A 24,271-nucleotide genomic window follows, 5' to 3' on the forward strand; every position below is an offset into this window, starting at 1 on the left:
AAGCATCCAATAAGATTTAGAGTATTGAATTGAAGCGCTTAAAAGGTGGGCACTGTCGACACGTATTAGCCAATCACAGCCATCACCAGTTTGTTGGTAGCCAATCGGAAGCGAGGTTTCACCTGCCTGTGGGTATATGGTGGAAGTGAGGCTGCTCATCTCTTCAGACGGAAATACAGTGCAGTTATTCATGGTGAGTCGCTTTAAAGCTGTGTTGTTGGAATGTGAAATTAAAATGGCTTAAAATTATGGGTGGAATGTCGTGTTTTAGACGGTGTGTCTGACGTGAAAACTTGCTAGTGCTAACCGGAGAATAACGGCGTTTAATGGTACTTCCGCTCCGCTGTGTTCATAACGGTATGATGATGTTTAACCAACTGGTGATAATTGACCGAATAGTTTGGCAGCTAGAAGGACTTTGTCATAGAAACACCGTGAATGTGCCATGTTTATTTTAGGGGTTATTATCTTAACTGTTTAGGTAAAGATTAAATCTATACTAAAACAGCGTTGTGAAAACGGTATAAACAGTAACCTGGTGTGACAGTTTTTATAATAGATATGTTTTTACTTTTTTATAGCGGGTTACTCTTTTGTACAAGAAAAATATATTTTTTTAATTAATGAATTAATTAATTTAGGTCACATTAGTTATTGATCTCTCTGCTTCTCCTGGTGGCTGTAGTTGCCTCCAGAGACGTCACTACAATTGAATATACGGGTGGTTTTGCCCCAAGGTCTAGGTTTTTTTGGGTTTTTTTTACACATTTTCCAGGGGGTTTTTTTCTCCTGTTTTTTGTTTCTCTCTGAACTGTAAACGTTTCAAATTAACAAGCAGATTTTTTTTCCAGACAAAGATACAATGAGTAAAGACAAAAAGCAATTTGCAAATGATTCATTAAGTAAAAAATGCACACAAAAAATTTTTAAAAAATCAGGAACAGTTGGGGAAACAAAGTCATTGGCATGTGTCAGTCTGGAGAGAGTCCATTATCTACAGAGCATGGGAGAATGTTAAACTTCCCCAGGAGGGGATTACGCAAATTACTCCAAGAATTCATTTAAGAAAGATTCCCAAATTCTTGATGGGAGTTGTTGCCAATGGGCAATTAGTGATTAGTTTTGCAAAAATACTTGCAATTGGATAGCAAGTGAGTTTTAATTAGGTTTTTTATACAGGGCCAGGTTGGTTTGGATACGTTTTTTTTTTTCTATCAGAAAGTGAAAACATGGTTTGAAAAATAAATGTTGTATATTTAAGCAGATTATTTTTGTCTGATATCAGAACTTGTTTCTGATCTTAAATATTGTGACACAAAAACCAAAACAAAGACATTTGTAAGGGGGGAAATACTTTTTCACAACTCCATTATGATGAAATTTTAATGTATTTATTTTAATACTTAAACTAATGAAAAAAATGTGTCTTGATTCATTACACACTGATTAATATATTGTTTTTCCAATTTTTTTGTTTGGATCACAGCTCAACCCCCCTCAACCCCAATAAATTTAGGTTAATAGAAAACAAGAATACATGAGGTCAATAAAATTATTTTTAATACAGAAATGCTATGTTGTAGCTTTTCAAAGGCTTGATTGAAAATACTTTGTTTTTAATCAGTTTTATAAATAACTTGCTCATTTTTAATACTTAATTCAATCTAGTATTATTTACATTAATCCATAGTCTTTATGTAATTTTTAGTGAAATATAGAATTATGGATTGGCATCTTAAACATAACAGTCCATGTCGACGTTCTTCATTTGGCATAACTTGTCAGAACCAGAATGGCTTCATTCTCCTTCACATAAAAAGAATTGGCTCCTTTTTTTTTTTTTTTTTTTTACGTTTATTGTTGTATTGAGCGACTGTGTCTCCTTGCCACCCACTCCTTCCTCTCATCTTTTCATTCACTTCTCTTGTTTTGTCATCCCTTCATTTCAGATGCAGTTCATGCTTCTGTTCAGTCGTCAAGGCAAGCTCCGGCTGCAGAAATGGTACGTGCCTCTGTCTGACAAAGAGAAAAAGAAGATCACCAGAGAGCTGGTGCAGACCGTCCTGGCCCGGAAGCCTAAAATGTGCAGCTTTCTGGAGTGGAGAGACCTAAAGATTGTTTATAAGAGGTGGGTGGTGATTAGGGCTTGTCCAAGAACACTGATCTTATCTGAACCTTCTTTGACTAATTGGTTATGTGGTTCGGTCGGGTGGATCAGGAATGGCTGCCAGCAATGAGATAAAACCATCATGAATAGACTACAAGTAGGAGGAGTATCAATTTTCCCCTCATTATATCCTGTTGCTGTGCCAACGGACGAGCAGGCAGACTATTGGTGAGACTGGGTGGCCCAGCCTCAACAGATTAACATGGGACCGAAGGTGCCTAAGCAGACAGGTTTATTTACAAGCTGTAGTTAAGTAATGAAAAGGTTGTTTTTTGTTTTTTTTTTGTCACCACTGTTTTTCTGGACTGCCAACTTTTCTTATTAAAGTAGCTCAAACTCAGTCAGACTGGATGGAGTGTGTCTGTGAACACCAGTTTTTAAGTCTCGCCTCAGATTCTCGATTCAAGTTTGTTTCCTGAATACGCACGGAGTGAAATGAAAGGGAAAAGCAGGTTTTGATCCCTTATGAGTAAGGTTGAACCTGCATTGAAAGATTAAGGACGTATGAAACATGTTGGCTGTATTTCTACATTTACATAAATATATTATAAATTAATGCAGTACAGTCACCGAAGTGGACTTGAAATACGACAAAACTAATTTCCAGGTGACTTTCCAGCAAGATATAGGAGCTTGTTTTAACTAAATAATCCCTTGATACTGATTTAAAAAGTACTAGCAGACATTTTTGGCAGACTTTTTTTTTTTTTAAACGTAATGTAATCTGCCAGTGGGACTCATACTTTTCATCAATTTTAGGTAAGTTTTGACTTAAAACAAGCTCTCATGTCTTTGTGAAAAGTTACTTGTGAGTTAGTTTTGTTTTATTTCAGGCTTACTAAGATGTTTGCACCAGAAACTACACAAAAACTTGGTAGTATTTTGTGTTTTTGCACTGGCATGTCTCCTTTGTCTTCATAATGTTTGTCTGGATTAATGCTGAGATTACATTACGCACAGCTGGACTATATTTAGTAATTAGCTCCTTCAGGGAATCAGCAGTATATTGTTACTAAAGCTAAACGTTTAAGGACATAAATCTTTATAAGAATTATTTTTATGAAGTAAAGCATCCTATTTATCATGTATTTTTTAATGCAATGACTTGCAAAATAGAGAAGTAATGAAGTGCACAAGGAAAACCCCCACAGAGTTGAATAAATGACAGGAAACGTACAAGCAAGAAACTGCCTTTTTGTTTCTGTAAAGCAGGCAACACCTTTATTCTTGTCTGAAACCAACTCTGCAGACCGTCGTCCCTCGCCGCCTCTTGCTCGCCCCGCCCTGTGGCTGGAGGGGACCAGCTGACCAGCTTCTTTATTAGCCAATCATCACATGCTTAAAGAGAGCCTCTGGGATTATCGGGGATAAGGATCTGTGGCAGGGGCTTAACTGATTCAGCATCCTCCTCTGGCTCCTGGTGTTTTAATGAACACGCTGCGCACAATAAGCAGCCATCTTTAATAACGGCCGAGGACTCCTCTCTCAGCAGTATTTAAGTGCAGAGGGAAACCGTACTGTATATCACTTCTGTGTTGCGTGTAAACTCATCTCTTCCTACCAGGTGCTGCACTATGTCAAGAACATATTGAAAGTTTACCCTTTACTACTGTACTGATGTTGTAATGATGATTGTGATTCTAAATATTGTGTTTTTATGGTAAAAGAGGTTTATTTGAGCGCTTTGTGTTCTTGTTGTGTTGTAGATATGCCAGCCTGTATTTCTGCTGTGCCATAGAGGACCAGGACAATGAGCTCATCACACTGGAAATCATCCACAGATACGTGGAGCTGCTGGATAAATACTTTGGCAGTGTGCGTTTGAATCTCTTGCTCAGTTTCCATTCATGTTGTAATGTTTTTAGCCCCAGATATCTGGGAAAATTGACACATTTTAATGTGTTTTGGCCTTTCAGCCACACAAAAACTTTGTTTGACATCATTAAAAATGATTACTTATAAAAGTTCCGACCAAATGGGGATTTAAGAAAACTTCGTGTTTGTGTGTGTGCATGGGAAAATGGATATTTGAGGTCCTGCGCACTGCAGTCTGCAACAAACAAAGAACCAATATATTATCCACATACTTGTTTGACACCAATCGACATCATCTTTGGTTTTATTCACTTCCTATTCTAACACAATTCTTAAAAGTAGTTTGATCTATATGTCCACACACACAAACCTCCTGGTGCTGTGTTTAATTTAAGTTTTAAGTCGTTTTAAAGCAATCTGATTGGCTAAGAGGTGTTAGCTTTGCGTTACACTGCCCTCTATTGGTTTGGCATATTTAAAACAAAGTTCACGAACCCTCTCATTTGTGCGGGTTCACGTGGACAAAGTCTCTTTTGAAACCGATCCCATGCGTACAATGTTATTTTTAAACAACATAGATATTTATTTTTATAAAGACGCAGCTACGTCTGTAAAAGGCCTAAGGCTGCCACCAGTTGAGCTTAGCAATGACCACAGCGTGTACTGTGTACATTTACTTTTTCAGGTTTGTGAGCTTGACATTATTTTCAACTTTGAGAAGGCCTACTTCATTCTGGATGAGTTCTTGCTGGGCGGTGAGGCTCAGGAAACGTCCAAGAAGAACGTCCTGAAGGCCATCGAGCAGGCGGACCTACTGCAGGAGGTAAGACCTGCACTCACTGGTAAAGCAGTAATTATTATAATTAACATTTTAGCTTATTTCCATTTCATTTTTTTACATAAGTGACAAATAAAATGCATATTTTACATTATAGCATTGCTGCATTTTAATAATGGTTAAATTGGTGAGAAATTTGGTTATTAATGACGATAGTAATAATAGGTCTTGTTTATAAATGATAATCTCCTTTTTATAGTTTTTGCTTTTTCATTAGATTTGAATATAAATTTTAAGTGTTTGTCAATCGAATAAAATGAACAAGCTTTTAAAACGATGACGGAAGTGTTACAGGTCACTAACTCACTGTGAAAGGCTGTAAATGTTGGTGAATGGGAGTCGGTGTGTGTGTATAATGGTTTCTTGTTATAATCATTTATTCTGTCTAGAAAAACTGACTTGGTGTCAAGATTGAAAATTCACTTTCCTACGTGACATCAGACAGGATTTTGTCCTAAAACAAGTGCAGTTGGAGTTGTGTGTGCTGAAGCACATTACTGTCTTCGTTAGTTTTGTTGTTGAGAAGCCATGTAGTTTTGAAAAGACTATCTAGAAGTGCTCTGCCACCACTTTGTCTGCAGGATATCCATTTTTAAAATCTTAGAGGAAGTCACAAATATGGCAATGTATATCATCCAAACAAAAACAGTAAATTTGGGCTTTGACTTTTTTTATAAAATCTAACAATCTTTGTACATGGTCAGTGAGTGCAAAGGCATAGAAATACCCCACATTTATAACCAAACAAATGTATATGGTGGTGTAAATACACCACCACATATCTGCTGTAAGTTGTGGTTAAATTCTTTCTGGTTCTTAAATATTTCCTCATTTTATTTTTTGTAATTTGTCTTGTCATGCTCTTCAGTGTGCTATATGTTTCTTGCATTTAGGTCGCTTCATCTCGATTGAAACTGACATGTTTCTCTCTGTGCTTGTGTATTCTTTGCTGTTGTGATTTACAGAATATAGACTTTCAGATGCGTCTGTTTGCAGGTACAGTTTGTTAAACTCAATGTAGGCCTTCCTGTAGTCTTAGCTCGGTAGCCCTAGATAGACTATAGCCATCAGAATTAACACACCAGCAATGGACAAATTTGACACCTGGATTATGACATAAAAATGAGTTTCTGGTGTGTTATCTGCTTCATACTGACCTCATAGCAAAGCTTATATGTCTGATGGAGTCACAGATTTCAAAGGGCAAATATCATCATAGCTTAAGGCCAAAAAAAAAACCTACAAATCTTGTAAATATGAAACGTAAATAAATTAAAGTTGGTATAATAATTAAAATTTAGCACTAGCTTGAAATTGTATTGCACCAAAACATATTTTGGTTAATATTACTCACAGTTGGAATAATCAAGTTGACTGAAATGACAGACTGCGTTCTTGGAACATTTTGCCAGATGCATTACTGTAGTGTAGCAAAGCCCTGGTAAGTAAGGCATATTCTGATTACATGTTATTTAAAAAGTGACACTTTCAGCTGCTTCTATTCACTCCCACTACGTTTTACACATTAACAGGATAACTTTGGTAGTAGAGTTATCCTGGTGTCGCAGTAGATTGTTAGAGACATCACCAAATAAATAAATGAATAAACTTGTGTTTGAGCAGGTGGTTTTGGGTCAGGGTATGTTATAATTACCATGGAGTTCAGTGTTCACACCTAAAGTCATCACTCTTCACAATATTTTTTATTTTTTTTTGGTGAAGTTCTTGTTTGCCTTTAGCTTGGGTGTCTTTAAAAAAAATAAAAATACAGTTCTCCCTAAATGCAAGTGAAACTAAAAAAAGGTAAACATGATGATATATGCCCTTTAAATGTTAACTCTGTAGCATGATGGAGCTTTTGTTCACATGTTTAGAGGGCACCAGTAGGTTAACATCCATAGTAGTTCTGGGATCAAGGTTTCACATATTACTACAAGAAAACTCTAAGTGGACAATCCAACTTCACTGTGATAAGGGACAAGCATATTTAGCACAAACATTGGGAAAATTTGTGTTTTCTTTGTAAATGGTGGCTCATTTGTGGGTTGAGTAAAGTACATGGGTTGCACCCAAATAAATTTGCCAAATCCTTTCTGACAATCCTAAACACCATATTCTGCTTTTTGACTCTTGTTTGGTGTTCTTTAAGGGACTCGATGATTGAAGTTTGAAGAAATAAGACATATTCAAAAGCTTATTCAGGGGACTCAGTGGTGCGTGGGAGAACTATACACAACCACAACAGCATGACGCCTCTTCCTCCTGCTGGTAACCAGCTTGGTCACACACTGCTGTAGTACGTAATGCATTTCTTTAACCAGAATTTGTGGGAAACGACCAGCTTGGTTGTGTTCATCATTTTGAGATGAACAGCATTCCAGAGTTTGTCCCACCAGTGTTCAATGGGGATCAGGCCAGAACAAAACTGTATCCAATGTATTTCATCTTCTCCACTCACAAATCCTAGATGTAGTGGTGCAGGGATGGTACCAGGCCAAGGCGGATGTTGCGGAGAAGTGATTTGATTGACAACAGAGTGAATTCGTTGATTGGTCTATGAATTTACGTCACTGTAAAAGTGAATGTTGTATTTAAGGAATGGCACATTCATCGTCAACTGGATGGGGCAACCTACAATAAACAAATGTACTAAGATATTTTGGAGAAAATGGTCGCCCAACGGTACACACATAAATGACATCTTCGGAGCATCGACCTCGGCTCCTGACGCTCACAGCCCACTCACATTCCCATATTTACACCCACGAAGAGGCCCAATGGAGACGCACCAAACTTTGCAACAGCTGAACCAGACATTAACTCACTGGAGTGAGACCTTACAATGGAGCAGGGGCTTTGGAGGGTAGTTTGGTGCTTTATAGACAATTTCAGACAGATTCAACTGACTGTCCATTAATAAATGGACACATTAATAAATGGACTAAGTTTTGGATATTAATGGACTTATTATTTAAGTCGGACAGAGAAAAGAGAGATTTGAAGCAGGAGGGAAGGGAGACAACCGTAGAAGCGCTCATGGAAACGATTTGCCAAGAAAATATCACACACTACTTGATATTTGCCGCAGGTCGTCTTTGGTCATGGAAGTTCCTAATCGGCGCTCAATGTATCTGTAACACCAAATGTCCACAGATCACCGATTCAAGCTCATGACCAGAGATTTTCTTTCACGACAAGAGATTTTGGCTAAGACGTCTGATAATCACCAAACATGAACCCTGCTTAGCAGTGGAGAAATGGAATTGCTAATGGTTGCAGTATTTCATGTCAATATCACTCTGCACAGAGATTGCCTCAAGTGATGACGAGCCTTGTTTTTTCCAGTGAGAGAGATGCTGCCTCATAGCATCACACTGCCTCCACCAATAAGATGTTTGGCAAGGTCAAGGTGGATTTGACAAGCTTTTCATGAGCCTAACCCACATACTCAACTCGACTGCACAAATGCATTTTGCAAAGAAATTATGGCACCATTTAGGGTGAAATATCCAACGGTTTAAAATTTATTGCCAAGAAGCATTGCTACGACAAAGACGTGGTTGATAAAACCCAATTTACAATGAATGTAACCAGTTAGGCAGCAGGCTGATGGGTTTGCTGTATGTCTTTCCTCAACATTTGGTGAGAGAGCGCTCCAAAAGGCCCCAGCTAATGAGTTCTTGGAAGGGAAATCGGGTCACTGCTGACCAGCCCATTAACATCCACCAGAGAAAAGCAGTGTTATTTAGAGAGAACACAGGGATGCTCTTTTTCTTTATACACTGTGACGAAATGCTACACGGGTTTGGCTTTTTGGTGACAGAACCCCACAATATGTTACTGGCTTAAAATATACCAATAATGCACAAACATCCTCCTGGTAGACTGCACATGAATTAAAGATGTCCATCTTTAGTCATTTATCTTGAACCAATTCTATCTCATGGTGAAAGTAATTGTACATTAAAGTATAAAAACTGGGGGCATCAAAATATCTCCAATTTTACAAAGTGGACCAAATTCAACTATGAATTTGGTCCACTTTGTGAGGCACTTTGTGAGTGTGAGGCAGTTGCTGCCAGGCAAGTCCAAAATGCCAGAGGACATAATGGTGAAGCAGTCTGTGTGTTTCCAGACAGCTGGGCTGTCTGTGCACAGACTGTCCTCTGATCCTTAGAGAGTTGTGGTAAGTTCTTCCTCAGCTCTTTCCCTTTTAGTGTATACAGTAGATCAGTGGGATGGTGTGTGATATTGGCAGACATGGCGTGAAAACAAGATGTCCATTTTAATCACCCCGAGAGGAGCAGAAAAAAATTGATCGGCTCAATTCTGTATTTATAGAGCCAGAGTGAAGACTGGGGAAGTTTGCCAAATGAGGAGATCTTGTAAAGCCTATCTGTGCCTCCATCCATTTAATTGGTAACTAGACTGGTGAAGTCAGTCAGCCAGCATGGGTTTTTGCAACTCTGCGTGCCGTGAACTTCTTGATTGCATGCATCTCTGTCAGTCTGACTGTCTCTTACCTCTGAGCAAAACGTACATCAGCACTAAAAGGGTTATAGCTGGCATGAACACGGCTATACATTTTTCCATACACACACGCAGCCCTACTAACGGAGATTAAAATATAATCCAACACTTTTCGGCTATAGACAATCTTTTTGTAGTTTACTTTTGAAGAAGAGTTGAAAATCAGATAAATTGGAATGTTAAATTATATAAATGTTGGTTTTTAAATGTGGAGCTGTGGAGACCAGGGTTGATCTTTATACTGACGGCAGCAAATAAAATTGGTTAGCTTTCTGATTATTAAACAGGAAAATGATGTTGAAACTACTTATATTTATGACATATTATGTTTTGGTCTGAGATTTACTATTTTACTTTTGATCCTCAAAATCTGCAACATCAAATTATAGAATTAAAAAGATGGACCTGTTCATTTTCTTTCCACTGCACATTCTCATTTCCTGCTTATTTTTAAGGGTCTCTGTTGCCCATGTTTGAACTTTCTGGACCAATACATTTTTAAAAAGGTCATACTTTATCTATTTGTTTTGCAGCCACTGAATTTAAAAATAAAAAAAATTAAAAACTTTTTCTTAGAAATCATAAAAATGAGGATAGTAAATAATGAACTTTGGTGCATTCAAGCTGCTTGGCTGGCAATGACGTTGGCCCCAGCATACTTTTTTCTGGCAGCAGAGTCTAGAACAGGGGTCACCAACTCTAGTCCTCGAGGGCTACCATCCTGCAACTTTTAGATTCACCTCTGCTCCAAAATGTCTGGATTCCCTCACCAGCATGCATTCCTCTCTGCAATAGGCTGGAAACTAGCAGCTTATTTGAACCAGGTGTGTTTGAGCAGAGACGCATCTAAAAGTTGCAGGATGGTAGCCCTCGAGGACTGGAGTTGGTGACCCCTGGTCTAGAATGTCAACTTACTGGTAAAAAGATGGTTGTGTGAGGCTGAGCGATGCCAGCTAGAAATGGTTGAACTCACCTATACTCTTCAACATCATGAAACTTGAACTGGTGATGACCATGCCACACTTGACTATACCTTTACCCTTGCAAAGCTGGTGACATTTGTCCAGTTCAAATATGTTTTGTGTATTTAAAAGACTTAGGACTTTGTCCCCCCAGTGGCATTTTGTTGGAAGGTGTTATAGGCCTATGGATACTGGGTGGGGCTTTAAGGTTAAAGGACCTCAGCATAAAGTCCAGCTGGTCTCAATGCATGTTGGGCTCCACCTTGTCCCCGCTGCTGTCTGTGGCATTCGTGGCCCAGAATCGGGTGGCGAGGACTGTGTCTGGTTTGGAAACTTCAGAATCTTGTCATTGCTTTTTCCAAACGATATGATTTTTGTTGGTCTCTTAAGAGCCAAACTTTCAGAGTGCATGAGGAAAATTCACAGTGAAGCTGCCAAATGAGAGTTGACTCCTCATGGCCTATGTCTGAAGGCATGGATCTCTAACGGAACCAAGGAAAAAAGGCCTGGGGGTCAGTAACTACATGAAGCAGAAAAGTTTAGGTGTTTTGTTCATTGATGATGGTGGGATGAAGATGAAAAGATGAATTGGGGCCTTGTCTGCAGTAATAGAGGCACTGCTGCTGTCATTGCGATAAAAGAGCTGAGCCAAAAAGTAAAGCTCTCGATTTGCAGGACTGTCTATCCTCCGACCTCTAATTACGGTCCTGAGATATGAATTACAGCACAAAGAACAGGAGCAGTTTCCTTCTCAAAGATACTGAGAGGAACTCAGATTAGAGCTGCTGCCCCACCACATTAAAAGGAGTCATTTGATATAGATTAAGCATCTGATCAAGAAGTTCAGAGTTATATCAGCTGCCCAATGATCATACACCCTGGAAAGAAGTGAACCAGCGTCAAAACCCTGAAGTCCTTGAAGTAGAACATTAAGTTGCCTATCTCATTCTGCACCATTACAAAATTGAGCTCTTTACTGGGTTAAACATTATATAAAACCTGAAAACAAAAATCTATAATGCAATAAAGAACCTAACTCATTTATCTATAAATTGTTTTTATTGTGGTGCCTCCTCTTGTTATGGTTGTTGTATAATCAAAGCAGCAATCAGACCACATTAAAAGAAGACCTCCTGTGGCGAAGTTGCTGCAAGTTATACAAGAGGAAAACAATTTAACTAGCAATCTGCTTGACAGCACAGCGTAGTAATCAGGGTACACAGCTGGTGTTCTTAAAGCACTTCTATTACAATGAAGTTGTATAAGACAAAAAAAAAACAGAGGAGAAATCAGAATATAAGCCCTGCATGGCTAAAACAGTGCAGGGGCAGTTGGGGCTTATTTTGGACCCGTTGCCTTGTGTTTCTAGGCATTAGTAAGGACATAGCCCAGTAATTAGAAAACATACCACAGAGGATTTGGTGTAAGCTATTTTGATAGGGGCTGTAATGAAATTTTTTCTCAAGACCTGACCCTTCCTTTGCTGCCAGCGGGCAGATATTCTTTAGGATTAATGAAGACTGTGAGCAGACACCTGAGAGAGATTGAGAAGAGATGAACGGGGCGTAGATGTTAAAGTGGTCCACACTTGATCCCTTTTTTTTTTCTTTTTTTTTTTTTTTCCTTGAGCACATTCCCTAGACGAGTTGTAGAGTAGGTTGGTAGATTTGATCAAACGGTCTTTGTCCTTATGGAAATGTTTGCCTCACAGGTGTGATGGTCCCAAATATGGCGTCAGAAGCCTCTGGTCTTTTCCAGAATTAGGCCAGCTAAGGTGAATACTTTGTGTCTGTGGGTATAGGTTGTCTGTACCACTAGAGTCTGTAGGTTTTTGTTATTTTATTTTGTATGTCTTTTACAGTTTAAGAATATGTCTGTATCTCAGTTTCTAGTGCCATCCCTGGTAACTTGGTAGTGGTGTCTTCACGGTTGACAGTGTACAGTTGTGTTGTGAACAAAAATCTGTCTTTCTGTGTATTTTTTGTTTATGTTGCCATCATTACTGCCACTTTCCACTGCTCACATTTGGGTTGCCTTTGTATAACGGACCCACTCACTGATGGAGTTAAAGCATTGCAAACTACAAAATGTTCATAATGTCTGATTTCATGGAAATGACTTGCGTTGCAAATATATTACAATATTAACTTCTTCCCATTTTGTCAGATTACAACCAAAGGCTTCAATGTAATTAATCTGGACTTCTATAGAAATATACGTCATCAGGACAACTGTTGAGTTGAGTCTTGTACAAAGTGATTTTTCCATGATATATTGTTTGTTGTAGAGTCAGTTATTGCATAATATTGAATGCAGTGTCTGTAAAAAGTATTCACACACCTTAGAAGTTTTAGCCTTTACATTTTTTGTAGACAAATTAACGATGATCAACAAAATTTGGCTTTTTTTTATTGCAAACATAAATTGTGAAATTGAACACTGATTTCTACCAAATGACAAAAAGGTTCACATAAAATAAGTGCATAAATATTCACCCCCCTTAAAAATGCCTGACCCAATTGAATAAAGGTCTAGCCAATTGGTGTTGGTCTTACACTGAGTGGAATGTAGAGTAGTGACTGTAGTATAAAGACAAGGGTCAAAGTTCACCTTACAACAGAACATGTATTCTAAACAGACCAGTTAAGATTAAGACTTTCTATTTTTTTTGTTTTGTTTTTACTCTACATCACAATTCATCACTACTTACTCTCAGGCTGTTACATTGAATCCCATTAAAACACATTAAAACATAAAGGTTGTGGTTGTAACCTGACAAACGTTTAAGCAACAAGAAAACATTTGTTAGGATTAAAGCTAAGCTAAGGTACCCCACTTTACCCTGAAACGTATCATGTAGACGAGGATATTGTGTGACACCTTTGTCTAAATGGATAATTTAATATGAAGGAAACAATGAAGTCGTTAAATGCTGCATTTTGCCTGCTGCTCCTTGTCCTGCATGTCCTGCTGCTGAGGAGCAGAGTGTGAACGCGGTGGAGGCTGTTACCACTGAGTGTTGTCTTGTTTTCTCTCCCTCAGCCCTGTCATGAGTACTTTAATGTGCCTGTGTACTGATTGGCTACCATCTGCTGCTGCTGCCGCTGCCGCTGCTGTCCGCTCTGCATGCTGCGCTTCTCAGTGCCTGGCACCTTTCTTTCTGGCCTCTGAGCACCTGACGTTATGTTCGGGGGTGTATCGTCGGTCTCACTTTCAATTCCACTCGAAACATGACAGCCGGGCTAAAGTGTTGTCCAGGAAGTAAACCACAACTAAAATTCAGTGGTGGATTTTTTTTTTTTAACTGCTCCTCTGGAACAAGAAAACATCACTCTTAAATTGAGCTAATATATTAATGTAGCTATTACAATTGTTTGTTTGATGCAATATTGCATGTCTGTCAAAGGTCTGCTAAATTTTGTATAATATTTTTCTTTCTATATGTGGCACATTTGTGTATTTTTCTTGCTGTAAAGAACAAAGTTTGCATCTTGTGTCGTCATAATCCATTGTCTTTTTTTTTTTTTTTTAATGAAGCTCAATTTCCTTTTATTAGACATTTTTGCTCCATCTTTTTCTTTTTGAGAAGCTCTGACTAAAAATCTAAGTGAAATTCCTGGTTAATTAACAGGCGACATTCTTGGAACAAGAAGACGTGTTTCACACTCATTGATTTTTGGTTAAATAGGACACGTTAGCTCAGTGAGTCACGGGAGTCGCTTGTTCTGCCCGCCTGCGCAGCTCCCCGTCACTCCGTAGGGAAACACTGCCCCCTGTTGGAGATACGGCAGCACGGCCATGAAGGGAGTTCTGTGTTTCGGTCTTCTATTTGCTCTCAGGACCGGAGTGTTTGCATTTATAGAAAAATATTTAAAAAATGAATACATAACATCTCACTGTGTACGGTCATGTTTGCATTTATAGAAAAATATTTAAAAAATGAATAAATAACACCTCGCTGTGTACGGTCATGCCAACTCTGAAGCTACTTAAACACAGACTGGAGGTTAACGTTAGTTATTTTATGCACAGATGTAGTGTTTTTTTGTTTGTTTTTTTGGTTCACAGAAGATTGTTTTTTTTGTCAGATTTTAATTCATGTTATCCATATGAATATAAAACAAGTTATTAATTTACATGTTTTGGGGTTTTTTTCTGTCAGACTTGTTGCCATGCCTAGAAGTTGTGTAACATTAAAATAAGTCTGAGACAATAGCAAAGACTAGCAATAATCTAGATTCTTCTGTTTCACATTACTTATTTTCTTATTTTAAAACACATTTTTTAAAAATCGCTAATCAGATGTGAATAGATATGCAATTTCCACTCTTAAGGTAAGTGTTTATAGATTAATTATATTAAAATTTATTTTGCACTATATAAAAGTTTTGGATAAATCAAGCACCACTTATTCTCAACAGAAAAGTGTAATAACAAACGTAACAATCATAATTGGACCATTATGATGAGTTGAGTGATGCAATAATTGATTTTAAAAGTATATATAAAAAAATCACATATTTGTGACCATTAAGTGAGTTTGTTTTTTTTTCTAACTTTTAATTTAAAATTTGTGATGCCATGAAACACATTTATTAAACACTCAGGAAGATGTTTACAAACATAGTCATATTTTTTTGTTGGGTGTTGGAAAGAAACTCAGTTGTGCCAAACATTGTGTAAAATATCCATACTACTTAAACTTTTTAAAAACATTTTTATGAGATTGCATATTTTATCTGCACTTTATGTGAAAGACCAACTTGAACTTTGGTCCATTCCAACAAAAAGGTGTTGACAGAGCTACATGTAACTCTTTATATCATCCAGTGAGGCTCCAAGTAATATTTGACCACAATGCTAAAGAATTAATGTTTTAAACTGTATAAGTATTTAAAAAATACATATTTTATGTAATGTATACAAAGCATTATCAGAAAAATACCAGCAATAGTCAAAGGAATATGTTTTGTAAAAATTTACTTTTTTTTGTCTTTTGATTGCAAAGTATGCATCTATTCAAAAGAATTATTTTCAATTGAAAATTTTGTGTTCCTTTTGTGCAAAACCAGTTTGATAACTTTATGTTGAAACCTAAAAATAACAAAAAATAAAAGTGCTTTTCTTTCATTAAAAAAAATCAAACTATTTTTGATAAGCCAAGCTCAATCAGCTCATTGGTTTCATGTAGTTTGTTTAGCTGGACCAAAGTCCAAAATGGCTGTCTGGGTTGTAACGTTAGCTGACGCCTGGTCTGACGCATAAAATCCAAGATAGAATTTAGTGACGTTTGTAGTTCTAGTCTGATGCAATGTGGAAAAGACTTAAGAGGCATAAGCATACAACATGCTGTAAAAAAATACATTAAGAAAAGTTCTTGTGTAACATGCTTCTCCATGGTGTAAAGTTTGAGCTTTCTTCTCTCAAAGTGTAATGTTTTTACAGATGTATCCCAGTTGAAATGTTAGATCCTTGTTCTGTGTGAAGTCAATTTTCTGTCTCACTGCTCTGATGAACTTCCTCTCTTTACCTTTGTGCTGAACGCTGGTTTAGGACGCCAAAGTAAGTGTCTCTCCTTCTCCTTCTTCCACAAACTGATCCGTACGAGCCCGAGAGCACAGCTCTGCAGAGTCACAGTAACCTCTGACTTCGACGTTTCAAAACATGAACAATCGAGAATAAAAAAAAGACGGGCCCAATTTTAGGAAACATTTTACTGCTACGCACGATGACACGAACGCCAACCTGTAAGATGGGTATTTGTTGCATGTTCTTGGTTTTAGTTATGGCAGAAATGTGACTCAACATGTCGGAAAGCTAAACAGAGAAAAATTACAATATTTCAACATGTAGAGTTCTTAAATAAACACTGATTAGAAAAATATTAAGAGACATGCATAAACTAATGAGAAGTTAATCCAGCCCAAAACAGGGGTGAAATGAAATAGAAAAGTCGACTTTTAAATCACAAAACAGTCTTAAAGGGGCAGTATTATATATTTTCCAGGCACATAGTGCCGTTTTATAGCACAAGTAACTAAATTACCTTTTAATTATAAAAATTCTGTATATATCCAACATAACTTAAAAGAAGTTCAACTTTGCAAATTAACACCATGAAATGAGCCTCTGTCTCTTTAAGAAGCTCCTACTTTTTTCGACACTCCACTTTCATATGCTCCCCTTTTACGCATTTAAAATCGTTTTACACCTTTAAAATTGTTCTTGGGAGATTCAAGGATTCCTCAAACATGCACAAAATAATCAAAGCAATGCTCCAGGTATGTTTTTGATGAGAAGAATAAATTTATAACATGTAGAGCTAAAAAAAAAAGTTAATTTCACATAATACTGCCCCTTTAACACAGATCAGAAACTTCTGAAACTCCCTTACTTGCTTACTTGGTGACATTTTGGTAGCAGTACCTGCAAGGATGTGGTGAATTTAGAAGCGCTTCTTTTTTGCACAGCAGCAAATAAAATAGATAGGATCCGTTTATTGTAACATGAGAAACCGTGTAAAAGTTCAAGAGGTCAGAACGTCTCTGCAGGGCGCCGTGGTTTCAGTGTTTTCTTACCGCTCTCCCCCTACAGGATGCAGAGACCCCTCGCAGCGTGCTGGAGGAAATTGGACTCACATAAACACTTTCTCCATCATCATCATCATCCTCATCATCACGCTTTGACCTCAGATCCCTGTCCTGTTCTGGCTACTGTTCTTCATAGACCTGATAACTGATTCACCCTCCAGCTAACGCAATCACACATTCTGACTGTGAAGTCATATCTAGCAGTTACTGCTTTCTTTTTGTTTTTTTTTCTTTCTTTCTCAGTTCTTTCAGTGCGCAGTGTATTCATATACGGGGGGGGAAAACTGCAATTTATTATGCTTTTTATGTTTTGTTCTTAAATAAGGGAATATATTGTGTCATGTTATATAAAGGGAAGTCTAAAGTATTGCATTAGAACCAAAGAGTAAGAGCTCATCATTGGGAGGTTGTCAATAGCCGATAAGTTTTAAACTGAAGATTTGTGTGAATTAAAACACACTCACTGTGATCACCCAACAACGCGTCACTGTTCAGTCCGGAATAAATGCTGTAATAACTTTGTTTACAAGCTCATGCCGTTCTGATCTGTCAAATTTTGGCTTTACAAAAATGGTAGATTTACAGTCGAATGCCTTAAACCACTGACTAGTATTTATGTGAGGTTTTTTTTATGGCAACAATGTAGCAGGTAAACGCGCTGGGTTGGTTTTACTGCACGTAAAAGTGCAAGAATCAAGCCGACTGTTTTTCATTTCCATGTTTACAATTGTTTCAACTAAAAGTCAGAGACATGCAGCAACTGTTAACGCCGCCTGAAACAAGAACTATCCATCCATCCCTGGTTCATACTCACTTGTTCCTGTAGAGGGCTGGTGTCTAACTTTAGACCCCCACATTAATTTAGACATAATTTCCTACCTCACAGCTAATAAAAATATCTGGAACTAAATGTGGCAGCCAGTTGCCAATGATGCTCTAATGTGGTTTTGTAAGACGGATCAGGATGCCGTCAAAAAGTGAACTGATCCAAGTAACTTAATTCAAAAGTGAAACTTGTGTTTTATGTAGATTCTATAGACACTTAACGATGTTTAGTTTGATAGTGACAACTAAAAGCTAGCAGAAACTCCAAACTCATGCAAATCTTAAACATTATCTCAAATTAAAGTTAATGGAAAGTTGATTAAGAAAAAAATGTGGTAGAAAAAGGCAAACAAGCACCTGAGTGAATCCCCCCCCCCTTCTTCAAATTAAATGTTTGTGCAGAAACAAATTTTAATAATCAAAGTTCATAAAGATGCGGATGACTGAGTTTGTTGAGGGAAAGCTCGACTGGTCTGCTCAGAGCCACAACCTCAATCTGGAAGGACATTTTTCTGATTCATCAGAACAGAGTCTGCAAGTTTTGCCCAACATCAGTGTCCGACCTCACAAATAAGACCATTGGGGAAATAGTGAATTCCTCCTAAACTCAAAGCTTTCCTACAAATATTTGAAGCTGGTACTGCTTCTACCATATCTGATGCCAAACGAATCAATACTTTTGGCGGTATATTGAAATATTTTTCACTTTTGAACTGAACTACTAAAATTAATTATCATTTCAGATATTCCTGTTTGCTAAGTTGCACCTGTAAGCAGTAGAGTCCAAGAAAGCTGAATTGTGTACTGCCCATACTTTCTAAATGAAGAGAAATCTCACCGTAGGACTAAACGATGACACACTGTGGAAACTTCCTACTGACTGTGATCATAAAAATAATTTTTAAAAAAACCTTACGTGGTGAAACTTTGTTTATAAGAAGCAATAGAAACATAAACCTTCAGAGTTTTTATGCATTGAAACTGTCATTTTTAAACATTTGATCCGAAAAGTAAAAGCTTGACACATAAAATGCCTTGGACGCAGGACTGTACAAATTCCTTGTTATAAATGTGCATTCTTGTGTATGTCCTATTTTGATTTATATGCTGATAAAATCCAAATTGTGCTGTTTACATCTTTTCTATGCCTCCTGATGAGCGGTTTCTTGTCTAAAGAGTTTGTGTGACATAGAATCTGTGGCACTTTGTGTTGTTTACAGTGAAATAAAAGCCGTTCATTACCAGAGTCGTGTTTATTGCTCGGTGTGAAGCAACTTGAGATGCTTTCTTGTTGTGAGGGAGAACGATGCCGTCCTGAACAAGTTTACACTCAATCGTCTTTTTTTTGTTGTTTATCGATGACTTTTATAGGAGTGATAAAAAAGAAAATGTAATTTAAGGGGTTGATGGAATTTTTTTTTTTTTTTACAAAATTCATCGGATGGATTGTTCTATTGGTTATTCTGTCGATCAATTAGTCGGGTAAAAATAAATTAGTGGACTATGCAGATTTTTCTTTTAACACAATACTACATACTTGGAAATAAACTTAAAAAAAGAGGCAAACTAATTACTATAAAATTTCTGAAGAAACTTAAATGGGGCCTGCCAAAGTGTACCCATTGATTGGAACCCAGCGTTCTGGTGTTGAAAATTAGCGTCAATGCTAAAGTAAGCTACAATGTACTCAATAACATGTGGAGAGTCACAAGCATGTTAAGTAACATGGACCTACTCCATTCAGTATGTTAAAATGAGTGTTTAAGCTAAAATTAGCCAGAATGCTAATGTTAGCCTAAATTCTGCCAGTGGCATGTGGGCTATCACTAGCATGTTGTCTTACATTGACTTCCTCCATTCAGTGTGCTAAACATGGCTAATAAATAAAATAAAAATAGCTAAAAAGCTTATTTTAGGGAAAAGGCTAATGCTACTGTTTATGCTAATGTCAATGCTCTGTCTTCTAATTTTTTATTTAACAAAAGTAAAAATCAGATGTTTACTTTGTGGCACTTGGTTACCAGAAAAGGCGCTCATCTCTTAGCAACAGATTAACAAAATATATTGTCATTGTTTAAAAAAATACACAAGATTTCTTCTGCTCTTTTTATACTACTTATCTTATGCTACTTAAGAATTGTGTAGTGAATTTTGCAGAAAAGTCAAAATGTTTTTGTTTTTGTCATTGGTGGTGAATATATTTTAAAACATTCAACACAAAAGTAAAAATCGGATTTATAATTTGTGGCAGTTCATTACCAGAAAAAAACGCAGTAACACTTTATTTGAAGGGGGGTGAATAAGACTGTCATGACACTTTCATAAACATGACATAACACCTGTTATGAACATGAATAAGCCTTCATGAATATTTATAACTGTCAGAAAGCTTCATTCGGTAAATTAAGACACTTTTAATACAAAGTTGACATTGAAAATGTCTTTATGACAACTTGACATTAACCAAGAAATTATTACTGTTTAAACTTTACCTTTAATAACAAAGTTACCTAATTTTTAAAATGCAATCAGTAATACTTTTAGAACACATTTATATCAGTAATGATTTCTTGGTAAACATGAACATGAAACGTGAACATAATTTTTATTTTTTTGTCATTGGTGGTAAATAGAATATAAAAGACATTCAACACAAAAGTAAAAATCTGATATATTCTTCGTGGCAGTTTTCAGAAAAAAATGCTCATCTCTTAACACCAAATTATCAACAAGTAATATTGTTTATAAGACATAAGTTCTTTTGAAATACTGCTTATTCTGCTGACTCGTCCCAACTCGACTTTTTCCCCGCCAGGAAATTCTGGGTAAAACACCTCACAGAGTGTCTTCAGCGTTAGTCACTGCGACTCCATCAGAATACAAGCGGTTTCAGGTTGGAGATGAAAGGAGGAAACTGAAACGGCAACAACTTCCTGAGCTTTATTGTCCAAACGAGGTCAGGACTTTCTGATAGTCACGGCCTTACAAAGGACGTTAGCCGGTAAGTCTAGACTTCTTAGAGGATAACTAATGTGTTGGTCGTTCTCATCGTGATGCTGGTCAAGCCGTTATCACAGTTCCTCGTTAAGCAGCTCTTCGATCTCTCTGTCCCAGGTTTCATTGTGGATCTTGGTATCGGCCAACACGTCATACTCCTCCAGCTGCGCCTGCAGCTCTCTCGCCCACTCAGGAATGATCTCTGAACAAAAAAAAGACAGAAAAAAAAACCTGTAAAATAAACTCTAAGCAGAAATGGTCTAGAAATTTTTTGTGCTCCGGTTGAAGCCAAAAATTTACTGTGTTTTTTCGGTTCCATTTTGTCTAAAATCAGACTTTTGCGCATCTCCTCCTCATTAATCGTGGACGACGTTAAAGCATTAATCACAAACTCGGACATGGGCAGCCTGGTGGAGACCGTCCCTTCGACCTTCGCCGGCACAAACAAAATGTGGGATTAGTTGTATTTCATATAATTGTTTCCAAAGAAAAGCTTCGGCTATGTTCACGCTTTGAAAAAAAAAATTATGAATTACCTCATTCTGTGTGGGTTTTTGGGCAGTTGGGGAGCACGGATGTTTAACTGCACCTGGGAAAATGCGACATCAAACTGTGAGTGTTTTTGCTTTTTCAAAGTAACAAACATGCATGAGAAGGTGTTCTGGCCAGATGAGACTTAGAATATCACTTTCCAGATGGGAAGCTACATGGATGTCACCCTGAACACGTCACTCCAGTGGGACCGTTATGAAGTGGTTGTGCTTTCCTCCATTGATCGAGGAAAACGCAATAAAGGAGGAAAGCCTTTTAGCGACTAGGAAAGACAATTAACAGACACCCAGATCTGCAAGATCAAAGTATATTCACGTGTTTGAATTGTTTAGACCTTAAGTAAGTGAAAGGGAGAACAGGAAATGTTATTTGTTAAGGTGTGCGTCATAAGACAGGTATCCAAACGTTTTGTCACATGGGCCAAAATTGTCAAGTCAATGTGATTTGGGGGGTGAAAACAGAAAAAGAAAAAAAACTATAAAGAAAAAAAAAATATATATATATAGTGATTTTTTTGTTTTACCAACTCAATAATAAACTAGATGAGACTACATTAAACGAGTAAAGTAGTCCCACTTTTTGTTGGAAGGGGACGTGTGAATTTTTGTAGATCCAAAAAAGCGTGGTTATGCTGAATATACTGAATTTCTATTGTAAGACTTTAAACTTGTAATGAGTTCACTCTGACTGAAAATAAAAAGTATCCTTCTGCATCAGCAACCTGAATTAGCAATCGTGGGCCTCATAAAAATCAGTCCAGGGGCCGCAAATGGCCCCCCAAGGCCACACTTTGAACACCTCAAGGGTTGCTTTCGCTTTGGCTTTTACTCAGATTTGAGTGAGGGGTGATTACAAATGCACGCCACACTTCTCAGTTTTATTTGTTAAAAAACAAAAGGAAAGAGAAAAAACCCTCAAATGTCTAGTCTTAATGTAAAAACAATTACATTCAAGTTTAAGGAATATGTATTCCTTAAACTTGAATGGATTGATTCTGTTTTAAATGTTAACCAGTAAAAAAAAACAAACAAAAAAAAAAAAAAAAAAACTTAAAGCTGCACATGACGGCGGATTGTACCTGTCCGATCAGAATCCAGACATTTTGGGTCCCGCTGTAACGTCAGAGCTGTGAGCTGAGCCGATTGTTTAATCAAAGACACTCGATAGAAGTAATTCCTCCAGAAGTTTTCCTCCTTCAACCTAAACCCAAAAAGATATTAAGAAAATAAAGCATACTCCATTCACTTAGGTTTTTTCTTCTTCTTTGAAATAAAACACTCCAAATATTGAACAGTAGGCCACCAGTGAAGAATTCTCACTCTCTGGGGACCAGATGGAAGCGCATCTTCCTGAGGAGCTCGTCTTCCTCCAGCATTGCCAAGGCGACGGGATACGTTTGCTCAAAGTCGAAATGAAACTGCACACCAGCGGGAGGGTTTCGTAAAAAATTACTTTTGTTCTGCCGTCCATTGAAATCAAACAACAGGGTTACAGTTATTTTTTGTTTGTTTGTTTCATCACTACGATATACTGAAGTTTTATGGCGGTACTGACAGATGAGAGGGCTAAGATTTGCTCCTGTATGAGGTCCTCTTCATCGTAGCCGACCCACGGTGGCACAGGCACACCTACAAACAATACCTCTGTTATTTAGACTGTGAATACAGGCTCTACGAGCTACCATTTTTAATTCAAAAGGTACAACAACGGCCATATTCATTTAGCAACTCCAGTGAAGATGTGTGAAAAGCCATAGCGTAAATCCATCTTTTTTTGATGGATTTAGACCTTCATTGCTATAGTTGCTTAAATGGATACTAATGTTACTATTTTTTTGTTACTTGATACTTTCATTGCTACAGTTACTATTTTTCAGTAGGATTTCATACGAAAAAAGAGCGAGCTAAGCAAGGCTGGTGGCATCAACTAACTCACTCACTCACTCACTCACTCGCTCTTTGGTTACCAAGCAACAACCTGTAAACTTGAAGCAGCAACTTAACGTTTAGCCACCATGCCTCGTAGCTGCTTAAACACACACACACAAAACACGGCTTGGCGTGAAAACTGGCTAGAACAGGAAAGTTTACACTACCAGTTTGGTTGTATTTGAGATATTTACATATCTAACCACTAAAAGTGGCTACTTACCAATTTTTTTAGTTTCTCTCTCAAGAACAAACTTGTCCTGCTCTTTCTGAAAATCACCCAGGATGGTCTGAGGGCAGGAAGATAAATCGCAGGTTATTCCTCCAATTATTACAAACAAACAAACAAAAATCAAAGGACACACAGAACGAGTTCTCACCTTGTCTATAAACTCGTTTAGTTTGCTCTCCTCCATGCTTTTCTTGAGGCGTTGTGCCGTTTCTACAACAGACTCCGTCAGTTTCTTAGAAGCTTTGCTGGCAAAGTTAAATATGGAGTCTGCAAGGGGAAAAAAGGTAAAGCGTATTCAAGCTTACAGAAAAATAAACGAGCACATAAAAATAACCAGAGTAGAAAAGCCCTCTGCTATAAGCTAACTTACCACTTAAACTGTGAGTTTTTTGAAGAAGCTGGGATAGTTCAGTGTCTTTTTCGGCAATATTCATTTGTTTTTCTTCGTCATATTCCAACGGATTATCGTCCCTCCTCTTTTCACCAACAACACGCTGCCGTTTTTCTTTAACTTGATCATTTTCGTTTTCTTTACCCAGCCAGGCTCCCCAGTTCTTTAGCATATCTTTAAATTGAAGGTTCACAAAATAAACTCCCTCCCAGATAAACTTGTGACTCTTTTAGTTCCCCTATTGGAAGCTGACTGCGTCTGGTCGCTAACTTATTTCCGTGAAACGGATGGAAACGTTACCTGTATGGCAGGCCGTTGTGATATATAATTGTGTTTTTATACGTCAGTTATTAGCGTGCCTCCAAAGCATTAGTTAAACAGGGGGACTCTTTATGGACTAAAACCATAAGTCCATAAAACTTCTTAAAATGACAAACGTACACA

General features: G+C 37.5%; 2 protein-coding genes across 12 annotated transcripts; one reads left to right on the top strand and one right to left on the bottom strand.

The window, feature by feature from the left end:
- The first annotated feature begins 55 nt into the window (after nt 1-55).
- LOC103463884 (AP-1 complex subunit sigma-2) lies at nt 56-20,982 on the top strand. 11 transcript variants are annotated; one of them, XM_008407570.3, is made up of 7 exons: nt 58-193; nt 1,950-2,128; nt 3,874-3,982; nt 4,668-4,805; nt 5,786-5,816; nt 12,024-12,086; nt 15,866-16,646. In XM_008407570.3, exons 1-6 carry the CDS (start codon nt 137-139, stop codon nt 12,074-12,076), a joined length of 567 nt encoding a protein of 188 aa, XP_008405792.1. In that variant the 5' UTR covers nt 58-136; the 3' UTR covers nt 12,077-12,086; nt 15,866-16,646. The 11 variants fall into 11 exon arrangements, 9 of the variants coding, with proteins under 9 accessions (XP_081462724.1, XP_008405792.1, XP_008405790.1 ...); XM_008407568.3 differs by lacking the exon at nt 15,866-16,646 and adding an exon at nt 13,355-14,448; XM_081606598.1 differs by lacking the exons at nt 5,786-5,816; nt 12,024-12,086; nt 15,866-16,646 and adding exons at nt 20,543-20,728; nt 20,842-20,982 and having other exon boundaries at nt 56-193.
- On the bottom strand, nt 20,653-24,144 carry LOC103463882 (synapse-associated protein 1). Its single transcript, XM_017304465.2, has 9 exons — nt 23,807-24,144; nt 23,585-23,703; nt 23,428-23,494; nt 22,831-22,904; nt 22,596-22,735; nt 22,355-22,476; nt 21,261-21,313; nt 21,025-21,154; nt 20,653-20,926 (listed from the first exon to the last, which is right to left on the bottom strand). The coding sequence occupies exons 1-9, from the start codon at nt 23,997-23,999 to the stop codon at nt 20,799-20,801; spliced, it is 1,026 nt and encodes a 341-aa protein (XP_017159954.2). The 5' UTR covers nt 24,000-24,144; the 3' UTR covers nt 20,653-20,798.
- Nucleotides 24,145-24,271: the final 127 nt, after the last annotated feature.

Source organism: Poecilia reticulata, chromosome 4 (genome assembly GCF_904066995.2).
Source record: "Poecilia reticulata chromosome 4, P_reticulata-male-v2, whole genome shotgun sequence".
In the NCBI taxonomy this organism is placed as follows: domain Eukaryota; kingdom Metazoa; phylum Chordata; class Actinopteri; order Cyprinodontiformes; family Poeciliidae; genus Poecilia; species Poecilia reticulata.